At 35.9% G+C, this 11,172-nt stretch overlaps 1 protein-coding gene and 1 long non-coding RNA gene across 5 annotated transcripts in view; both read left to right on the top strand.

The window, feature by feature from the left end:
* Positions 1-3,473, top strand: part of LOC136063354 (uncharacterized) — a 5,901-nt gene extending 2,428 nt beyond the window's left edge. Inside the window, exons 2-5 of one of the 2 annotated variants that reach the window (XR_010625034.1) lie at positions 2,421-2,559; positions 2,646-2,960; positions 3,058-3,158; positions 3,285-3,473. This is a non-coding gene — a long non-coding RNA (uncharacterized LOC136063354). The remainder of the gene's footprint in view (positions 1-2,420; positions 2,560-2,645; positions 2,961-3,057; positions 3,159-3,284) is intronic. The other variant, XR_010625033.1, reaches the window with a different exon arrangement.
* Positions 3,474-7,219: 3,746 nt separating this feature from the next.
* LOC112002835 (inositol polyphosphate multikinase beta) lies at positions 7,220-10,142 on the top strand. Of its 3 annotated transcripts, none has more exons than XM_024034981.2 (2): positions 7,220-7,470; positions 8,879-10,142. In XM_024034981.2, exon 2 carries the CDS (start codon positions 8,995-8,997, stop codon positions 9,865-9,867), a length of 873 nt encoding a protein of 290 aa, XP_023890749.2. In that variant the 5' UTR covers positions 7,220-7,470; positions 8,879-8,994; the 3' UTR covers positions 9,868-10,142. The 3 variants fall into 3 exon arrangements, with proteins under 3 accessions (XP_023890749.2, XP_023890750.2, XP_023890751.2); XM_024034982.2 differs by having other exon boundaries at positions 8,872-10,142; XM_024034983.2 differs by having other exon boundaries at positions 8,845-10,142.
* The last annotated feature ends 1,030 nt before the right edge of the window (positions 10,143-11,172 follow it).

Here is an 11,172-nt window from a genome sequence, read left to right as displayed (position 1 = left end):
ATCGGGCTTCACGGGCCCTGCGGGCTCCGACACCATTTCTAAAAGAGGGAAAGGATACACATTGGACGAGTAGAAAAAGAACTTTTGTTGTTTGAAAGCCACAAGTCAATGGTGGTAGTCAGAACCATTGACTCGGTAAATGGTTGGCAAAAGGTTCCTATATTAGATAAGGGCCATTAAGGGGCTAAAAGAGTAAAATCGGTCACGGTGGGCTCTATATAAGGGACCCGTGGCTGTGTACAAAAGGGGAGAGGATGAAGAAAAGAAAGGAAAAAAAAAAAAAAAAGAAGAAAGAAAACAGAGAGAAAAGATAAAACAAAAGAATAGAGAAGGAAGAAGGAAAAAACAGAGTGTTTTATGGCAGACACGCACCCAAATGGGTTAATCCCCTCTCTTCCTCAATAGCCTTGCCCTCTATTAGAGGAAAAAATGACTTATACTCGGGCACACACCATTTGGGGTTGGTCTCTCAAAGCAATTAATTTCTCCTTTGAAGTTACTTGCGTTGAGGGAGCAGTTTTCCCTTCCTGGTTAGAGCCCCGCGGTAATACTTATTGCGGCAGACCCATTCCTTTGATTCTACTAATCCTGTTCTACTCCTCTGTTTAAGTTTTATTCTTTGAACGTGGGACCTTTTAAGTCATTTTACTGTACTTATTGTGGCAGAAATAGTGATTGTATTTTTTTTTTTTATATATATTATCCATATCTGTTTACCATAACCTCTTAACGGTGACTCTGCCTGCTGTGAGCTTATAAACAGACTTTGGCAGACGTGGCGTGATTCGCGCACAAGCTAGGCCAATGTGTGCTCCAATTGGGCCGGTCCCGACTCCTTTACTCAGAAACAACTCGGGCCTAGCACGGCAGGAAGCAGCCTAATATCTCGATCCAGGCCCAACACCATACAAAGAGTTAATTCAAAATCAAAGGTTAAGAAACCAAAAAGTGTTTCAAGGAAAAAAAAAAAAAAAAGGAAAAAGAGGAAAAACAACACACTTCTTCAGTTTGGACTGAATTTGTGAAATTGCCTATTGATGAAGAAGGGTTGAGTAAGACTATTTTGTCAATGGTGTGGAAATTTTTTTTTTTTTGGCAGATAGTCATAATGGAACATCAAACTTGCATTGCCATCTTCTTAAATGCTTAAAACGAAATGAAGTAAAATAAGATGGTGAAGAAGAGGGTAGGGTGTTACAAAATAATTAACTCAAGAAGAGTTTCGTGAGATGTTAGCGAAGGCTATTATTAAATATAATTTACCATTTAGCTTTGTTGAGTATAAGGGCATTAGAAAAGTTTTTAGCTATCTAAATTCAAATGTTAAACATATTTCTAGGAATACTTTAAAAGTTATATTCTAAAACTTTACAAGAAAGAGAAGGATGATGTTAAAAATACGTTAAAATTAGTTCCTGGTAGAATATGTTTGACTTCAGATTTATGGACCTTTGTTACAAGTGAGGGACATATTTGTTTTACGGCGCATTATGTGGATGAGAATTAGGAATTGAAAAAATATCATTTTGAATTTTTGTCATATGCCACTTCCACACACCGGAACTCTTTTATTGGAGAAAATTTTAAGTTTCTTGGAAGAAAAGGGTATTGAGAAGAAAATATTTTCCATTACTTTAGATAATGTATCTAATAATGATAAATGCCAAGATTTCATAAAGAAAAAAGCTTAATGAGGGGGGTTTATTATTATGTGATGGTTTCTTTTTCCATGTGTGTTGTGGTGCTCATATATTGAATCTTATTGTTCAAGAGGGATTGAAAGTAATAGATGACTCAGTGATTAAGATTTGAGAAACTATGAAATATCTTAAATGATCAGAGAGTAGAATGTGCAGATTTGATGCATGTGCCAATATAGTTGGTATGAAGAGAACAAAGAGTTTATATTTAGATGTGTACAAGATGAAATGCAATATATGACATGATTGACAGTGCTATGAGATATTGCTCTGTGTTGAACTGTTTTGCAGAGGAAGATGCTAATTTCAAGCATTGTTCATCAAGGGATGAATGTAATTGAGTTGAAAGGATAACTCGGTTTTTGAAACCTTTCAATGACATTAAAACTCTATTTTCTGGAACTGACTACCCTACAGCAAATCTATATTTTTAAGGAGTGCCTTAAATTGAATTGCTTTTACTTGAAGAAATGAAGAGCCAAGATTCATTTATCAGTAATATGGCAGAATAGATGAAAAATAAATTTGACAAATATTGGGATTTTTATAGTGTGGTGCTAGCTTGTGCCATTGTTCTTGATCCAAGGTATAAGTTGGACTATGTGGACTTTACTTTCAAGAAAATAGAGCCAATTGAACACATTGCTGAAATAAAAGTGGAGAGCATTCAAACTACATTGTATAAGCTTTATTTATTTATTTATTTATTTATTTTTTCAGAATATGAATGCCCCAAGCTTATGGCCTCTACAAATGTTTCATCTTGTGTTGGTAATTCTAGTTATACTAGCGGTGCTGTGGATGATCCTGATGATGATGAAGAAATGGAAGATGATGAAAGTGAATTGCATTTTGTTTGGTATATGTTGTGCTATGTTTTTTTAATAGTAAAGATTGTAATGTTGTGTGATATTATTTTTCATTACAATTTTTTTTAATGATTAGGAATTTGAGCATTATGAAAGTGGTCGTGATGGCAAATAAAAAAAAAATCTCAGTTGGACTTTTATTTAGAAGAGCCTAGACTTAGCAAGAAGAAAAATTCAAAGTTGAAAGTTCTCTCTTGGTGGAAAGAGATACAATCGGTTTCCAGAGCTCTCTTTAATGGCACGGGTTCTCATGAACATTCTGATAACTACTGTTGCTTCTAAATCAAGTTTTAGCACTGGCAAAAAATTCTTACTCCGTATCGATCACGTCTTTTACCTAAGAATGTGGAAGCTATGTTGTGTACTAAAAGTTGTCTATATGGATTTGAAGGTAATTTAATTTATTTATAGTCATAATTATACAATTTTAATTCTTTATTGATTTGCTTTCATGGTACCTTAAGTTATATTAAAATATTGTATTATAGATGAAGATGCTAAAGAAATTGGCCAACTTGAGCTACAATTTGCAAGTATGAATATTTGCAGTGTTGAATCTGCTACTAACGTTGAGTAGATTGAGATTGAGGTGTAATTCTTATAAAATATTTACTTATTCTTCTTTACTTAATATGTTATGTTTATTTTTAAATCTTTTTTTTTTTAGTTTATCTTTCTAAGTAATCTAACTTTACTATTATTTTAAATGCAACAGGAACATGTGCACTTAAGAAGGCCGATAACTTGATAAGGTCTATGACATGTAGGTTTTTTTTTTTTTAGTGGGAATGATATTATTAGTGATGTAAACTTAAAATATATTTTTTACAAGTTTACAAGTTTGCTATCATGTGTGCGAATTACTTACCTTTCTACAAAAAAAATCAAACATTTATTTTAAATATCTTAATTTTCCATGCTAATTATGTATTTAATTTTTTTTAGAGCAAGAATCCAAAATTTTTGTATCGGTGCTAGACTTATCGATAAGGATAGGTCATGATTCATATATAATGGTTACATATGTTTATTTCTTTCTTGATTCATGGGCACTCTCTGTGGTGGCACTAGTATGTATAGAAGTATTGTCATCATGTGAAGTGGTGTCATGTGACCTAAGTATGCAAATACTTCTCTAATAAAGGAGTTTGAATGTAGAAGCAAACTCTGGCTTACTAGCAAGATTCCCCTTCTAACACCCATTTTGTTTTGGTGGTCTTTAAAACTGATTAAGCTAGTCTTGCTAGCTACTACCGGGTGGCTTTTCTATATACTGGTGCAGGACAATGAATTGTACAACCGATATTCAAATTATCTGGCTTTATTGACTTTTGCATCATTAGTAAAGCTGATTAAAGATGGTTTGTTGACTTACTTGTTTTGTTTATTTTAACTAAACAGGCTGTCATTAATTTGTTTTTGTAATTGAAAAAAAAAAAAAAAAAGCTTGTTTGAAAAATACGGGTCACCCTATACCTGACCCACAACCCGATTAACCCATTTAAAAATGATCCGTTTTGATTTGAGACCCAATTGACCCAACTCAACCGGCCCGTTTTGCCATTTCTAGTTGAATATACAAAATTGTGTATATCTTTTGAAAAATATTTAGATTGCAAGAAAATAGTGTTGAGGGTCATTTCTTGAAATAGGCAGAAGGCAGCCCAACCCATAAAAATGGGCAGCGGACGAGCAGCAAGCTAAGAAAAAGACCATTACGCTCAAGCAGCAGAAATAATGGATCACAGACCCTTAAATATAAATAAACGGGTCTTGAAGGAGTAAGTGGGCCTAAAAGGCCCGGAAAGAGAGAAAACACCACCCATGGGCAGTATGTGGTATGGAAAAGTGAGAATGGGCTGCGGCAGACCCAAAGTAATGAAAACAAAGAAAGTAGGGATAATGGCAAGCCCATGAACCCCAAGGATGAGAATGAGAAAATTGGGCCGAGGAAACCCAATTGAGTTAGTAAATGCCCATGGGATGCAAAGTTAGTAAATGGACCGAGGAAGTCCAAAGGAAGTAAATGGGCTGGATAAGCCCAAGTGAAAAGAGAGGGACATTGGAGCCCACAAGCAAGAACACTAGTGGCCATATTAAGCCACTAAACCATGCCCCAGCAGGAACAAAATCACCGCGGTAGAAAAGGCGAGTAACACAGTGGGAAGCTAAGGCAATTAAAAAATTGGGCTGAAGAGAACATAAAGCCCAGTACTCGGTAAAGTCCAGACCCTATGGGGTGGGAAATCAGAGTAACAACTTGGGAAAAGCCAAGAACGGATGATTGGCAATGCAAGCAAAATGTCCAGTACGCGGCAGATGCATGAACAGCAGGCAGACTTCAGACATAAACCACGCGCAAGGCCCAGGCACCACCAGCCTGTACCCAGCCAATACAGGACATGGTGGGGTCATGGGTCAGAGGTAAGAGGGCATGGTTTGGAGGTGGGGAGAGGGGAAGACCTGTTTTGAGGTTCCTGCTCAAACTCTTTTGGGGAATACGTCCTGCTGGGATGGCATACCACCCAAAAGAGGCAAGGCTGAGTGGGAACCAATAGGTGCATGCCATGAGGGATGGAGAGAGAGAAACATCACCGCGGCAGGACAAAGTGCCGCGGCGGACTAACAGACAAAACGTTGTCTGTGTCTGTGACAGAAGGACTCGCAGACAGAGTAGTAAGGGTCTGCGAGTGCGCCCAGACCAGACAAAAAATGGTTAAGGGGTAGAATAGTAAAAAATCAGTCACGGCAAGCACTATAAAAGGACGCCTCTGCCGTGTGCAAAAAAAAGGGACAACAAGCACAAGAGCAATACAACACAACTTAAAGAAAATACTCTGTAACTTACTTAGAAGAACAGAGGAGCATAACACTAAAAAATGACCATTGCGGAAATTACTAAGAAAAGACTAGAAAAGAAAGAAAGAAAGAGAGAAAAAAAGAGCAAGTGATAGTGGCATACATCGATAGGCCCCTTCCCTTCTTTCCCTCTCGAATCCCTGTTCTCTTCTATAATTATTTTGGGAATTGTCCATTTAGGTTTGCCTCCCTCAAACCCATTAACTTCCATGGCAGGAATCCCATTTTCTTTCCTCGGAGGTTAATTGCATTGAGAAGAGGTGTTCTTCCTCTTTGGCCTTACTCTTGCGGACCGAACTGAATTTATTTACATAAGCTGTCGATTAAATATTTATTATCATTTGCCCTTACTATTTATTTGTCAAAGATTGTTAATGTTATTGTAGTTCGGTCATTTCTTATTAAAAGAACTATCTAGTCATTCCAGAATACGTAATTTTGTTTTATCAATTGTATCTGCCTGCCGCAAGCTTTTTTCTCTGAAACAGCTCTGCCTGTTGTAAGCTTTTCTTTGGAACAGCTTAGTTTGCGGTAAGCACTCTCCTGGCAGACAAGGCATAGTTCGCGCACAAACCGGCCAAGTTGAGTTCCAGTTGGCCCGGTCTCGGCTCCTGCAATTTAGAACACTTGGGCCTACATTCACAAAGGGGCAGCCTAGCCCAACATAGCAAAAAAGACCCCCACAAATAGCTTATAATCAGTTTAGAGTTGTGATTTTTTTTTTTTTTTTCTAATGTGGCCTTTTTATTTATTATAATGTTGAGTTGGTAAGTTGAAAATAAGTAATAACAAAGACTAAATTGACTGCTACTATAATATAAGGACTAAATTGATTGTAATTTTAAAAGGTAGGAATGATATGAAAGTTGTATTTTTGTTTGAGAATAAATTGGGCCAAAAGCTGGTGTAAAAGGTGTGTTTTACGCTAGCTAATCCTGATCTGCCACGTCACCATTTTTTTTTTTTTTTTAATTTACAGTGGTAGCTCGCGACAACGGCTATTGGTGGCTTGTGTTGAGCTTTGAAGCTTCAACCATGGAAGTCATGGGTTTGATTTAGAGATGAAGAAATCAGGTGAGGAGAGAAAAGAAAGAAAGGAAGAAAGGACTAATGCTTGGGTACGTTTGGTATGCTACAATGATTATTACATGGGAATAAGAATAAATATTACAAGGAATACATTAAGTTAGAATGTAATAAGTATTACTATTCATTAGTTTAGTGACTATTTAGGAATAAAATCCTGAATATGCATTCACAATTTAGTAGAGTATAAAAAGAATGTGTAATCAAATCATTTTTAAGCCAAATTTCCTAAAATACACTTATTTTAGGTTGTTCAAAATAGAGCTAATAATTAAGAAGAATGAAAATTTATTTTCTTTCATTTTGAAGATGTGGCAACTAATGGCTTTTTATTTTATTTTATTTTTAAGTTATTATATAAGGTGAAAGAATAAATATTTAGTACTTTTGATAAGAAATAATTATTCCTCATTTTAAAGAATAACTATTCATAGGGAATAATTATTTATTGTAATAAAAAAATAATCAAACAACCGAATAGTTATACTATTAAGAATATTTATTACAGTCTACCAAATATACTATTAATTTTTTCTGCTAAGAAAAGGAGGTCGGTGACAAGGCAGGTTAAGACTGGCTAGCGTAAACACAATTTTTATGCCAGCTTCTGACCCAATTTATTCCCCTTTTTTGGTTTTGAATAATGAATATACAAATACAATATTCAAAGCACTCGATTCCCTTTCATAAAAAAAGAAAAAAAGAAAAAAGAAAAAAAGAAAAAAAGAAAAAAGAAAAAAGGTACTCCATTTCCTGTCTGCTGTCTCTCAAGCACAGCCCAAGGCCGAAGCTCCTTCAACGTGCTCTTCCTCTAAACTAAGCCTTCTACCCTCTCTCGCCACCGAAACTCCGCGGCTCCACCACAAAGTCTGATTCGATAGTAACACCCAGCTTCCTGTCTTCTTTTGAGAACGGATCCTTCCAAGTTGATCTCTGCTTAGAGCCGATTGAAAAGGGTACATTTTATTTTTCTTTATGGTTCTTTCCCATTCTTAGAATAAGGTTTGGTGTTTCTTATTGCTTCAAATTGCCACTGCCGGATACCAGTAACATCATCACTCTCTCTCTCTCTCTCTCTGTGCTTGATTGAGGTTGAGGTTTATCATATGAGTGGGATGGATAATCCTCTTGTTTCGATTATGATTAATATTACTATAAATGTTTTTGCTCCACAATTTAAAGCATTTTGTTGTTTTAATGAGTCAGAAGATGAAAAATCATAAAATATGGTAAAATATGATTTGGGTATGCACGCCATCCATTCTCTAACTATATGCAATTGTCAATCTATTGTTAATATATCATGATGTATATTGTTGACTTCCTTAATTCTTTGCCTGAAAATTATATTCAAAGACTCATAGTATTATATCATATTAGTGGACTACATTATATCATACCTGTCTTGTTTGCAAGAAGAACCATACTTTTTCTTGCCAACCCTTATGGTATTGGACCCACAGATTGTATTTCTCCGAAGGGGAAGACTATATAAATAGTGGGTGAGATTGAACTTTGATAGCATGAATACGCTTGGATTACCTATTAAATCATTGAAGTGTCCAAACCAAACATGCTTTACGTTTGGAATAGCTATTAAAATTTTGTTTCTTTGGAATTTGGATAGCATGAATACGCTTGCATGTTTTCTTTTGTTTTTGAACAATAATACACAGCTTAACTTCCTTAAGAGTTTTTTGTTGATTTGGATTTGGAGTGATCTCATTATTAAGAATATCACAACATCATTTCTGTTGGGCCATTTACCAGTTTATATGCCAATCATGCATGAGCAATCTTATCAACCAACCATAAAAAGGGGGTATAGTACTATGGTACCTGTATTTTTATTTATTTATTTAAAATAACGAGTAAAGTTATTAGGTCAGAGTTCCTCAATGCAGAATTTGAGGTGATAATGCATTCAGGGACTGTCTAAAACATTTGAAACATTTAATTGATGGTATCTTAAGAATAAATTATCTGTGTTGATCAAGGGTATGACTTCTTGAGAATCAGATTATAAGAGTTCTTAATTCTAATGATTATTCAATTTCTTTTCTTGTATTCTTGAAGCTATTTTTCATAACTCGAAGATTTATTTTTCTTTGTGGAAAAATGAATAAACAGGTTGATTCGTAATTTTTTTTCTCTGATTTTTCTTGGCGAGGGGCTTGGTGGATGCTTGGAAGGGTTTATAATTGTTGATATCTTGTTTCCATCAATGCAGTCCGTTCTAAAATGGTGGTCTCAATTTTATTGCCTGTTTAATGTGGAGATCATTGCCTTACTTTATTATGCAGTCTTCATTTTTTTTTTTGTTCATAAAGTGTTTAACAGTGGAATATCCATTCAAGTCTGTAGGAGGCACTTGTTTCTTTTATATTCAGTTGCATCTGATAGAGCAGTATCTACACAAGACAAATAAAGTTGAAAAGAATCAACAGTGACTTTGCTGTGAGGTTCTTATACTCTGTACCATGCTTAAGGTCCCAAATCATCAGGTTGCTGGCCACCAGGCAGGTGATGGAAAGCTTGGTCCTTTGGTAGATGATTCGGGGCACTTCTACAAGCCTCTTCAAAGTGATGATCGTGGGTCCAAAGAATTATTTTTCTATACATCGTTCTCTTCCAACACTAACATTCCAAATCACATCCGCAGATTCTTTCCTACTTTTCATGGCACTCAGCTTTTAGAGGCATCCAATGGGTCTGGGAAGCAACCTCATCTTGTGTTGCAAGATATTTTCTTTGGTCGCCTCAATCCATCTATCATGGACATTAAGATAGGATCCAGAACATGGTACCCTCAAGCATCAGAGGACTATATCCAAAAGTGCTTTATAAAAGACACAAAAAGATCGAGCCTTGCACTGGGGTTTAGGATAGATGGATTGCAGATATATGAGAATGAAGGATCAGGGTTCTGGAAGCCTGATAGGAAGCTTATCCATAAATTTACTGCGGAGGATGTTAGGTTAGTCCTGAGGCAGTTTATTTCTTCTAACTCATCTGCAGGTGTGGACCCTGATTGTACTTTTGCGTCAACTATTTATGGTGGTTCTGGTGGAATTTTGGCACAACTGCTGGAGCTCAAAGAATGGTTTGAGCATCAAACGATTTTTCATTTCTATTCTTGTTCAGTTCTTATGGTGTGTGTGAAGGAATCATTAGTGAAAGAAATGAGTTCCGGTGCTGAAGTTAAACTTGTTGATTTTGCACATGTCGTGGAAGGCGAGGGTATTATTGATCATAACTTCTTGGGTGGGCTCTGCTCTTTGATAAAGTTTATCTCAGAGATTCTGACCTGCTCAGACGTGCATGCACCTAAAGCTTCTCTGCAAGACCCTTGAAAGAACTACTTTTATACCAATTGTGACCCTGATAATTGAACAGGATGTCTTAAATATAGGTTTCCTCACCTCACTGATTGGCCTGTGGCTTCCCCTTGGATGTTGAAATCTAAAGCACTGTTTAGAATTGTATTACTTTCCACTTTATTTTGAACTAAAATTTTATTGACATTGTTGAGGCTGTTTCTGCAAATGATTGTTCAAGAAGTTTCCTCAATGCTGTTGTTGCCCTTCTAAGTTTATATATCTTGAAATGCATAACCATTGAATATTGATTTGTGGCGCTTACTGAATATTACTTAATTTTTCAAGTTATGTTCCCGCCATGTTGTTTGCTATGTAGTATCTAATGACCCACCCTTGCATTTGGATTTTTACAGTTTGGGAGTTTTTTTTTGGGGGGGGGGGGGGGGGGGGGGGGGAGTGTTTACTAGTCATATTTCAATGACAGGGTATGGTATGACTAGGAATATAATATATTATATATATTCTAGCCATTATTACCAATAGTGCTAACAGCTAAGAGGGGGAAAAATGGTGTTTGGGCTGCTGTGAGAGTTGCAATCAAAGGAAAAATGGAAAGCAGCTAATTTTGGACCCTTTAAGCAGCGAATTTCTTGTACAAGCATCTTAAATTCTGAGGCCACAGACCATGGTCCAGAGGTAGCGGATGCTTGGAAATCATAGGATGCCATAATGTTGTACCCTTTTTTAAGGAATTTCCTGCAATAATGAGATCTTCCCTTCTGCATGCTTGGGTGCTGTTCTTAAACAGGATTTGTTTTGTACCACAGTTACTGAAACTGGGTTATGTTGTTTTAAGCGTAGTGTAATGAAGATTCTCATTGGTTCAAATGTTTCAAAAGTTCTCTACATTCCAGAGTGCTGGACTTTTCAAAAAGTCCTGAGCAGCATAGATCTTGGCTTATGGTTGGTTAAATTAATATGATTCTATAGCTTTGCAGCAGCTGAAGGTAATTGAGGATAGAAAAATAGGCCTTACTATTTTTCAATGTTAAGGGATCTGATAGACTTGCGATGGAAGAATTTTTAGTCACACAAATCTTGTGTCCTCAATATTGAACTCTTCTGTATCTCAAAAGAAAAAAGAAAAAAGAATAATAATAAAAAAAAAAACTCTTCTGGTAATCATTTCAAGAATTCCACATACACACGAGATGCCAAGGCTTAGGCTTATGTCAGTGACGGTCCCTATATTTAATAACAGATTCTCTAATAATTGACGGCATATCTTTTTCAATTTTTTAAAAAAAATTTATAGTGAGCGTTTGGATAGCAAATCTG

This window comes from Quercus suber, unplaced genomic scaffold, assembly GCF_002906115.3.
Source record: "Quercus suber isolate HL8 unplaced genomic scaffold, Cork oak 2.0 scaffold_516, whole genome shotgun sequence".
Classification (NCBI taxonomy): domain Eukaryota; kingdom Viridiplantae; phylum Streptophyta; class Magnoliopsida; order Fagales; family Fagaceae; genus Quercus; species Quercus suber.
This window is presented reverse-complemented; position numbering and strand designations above follow the sequence as displayed.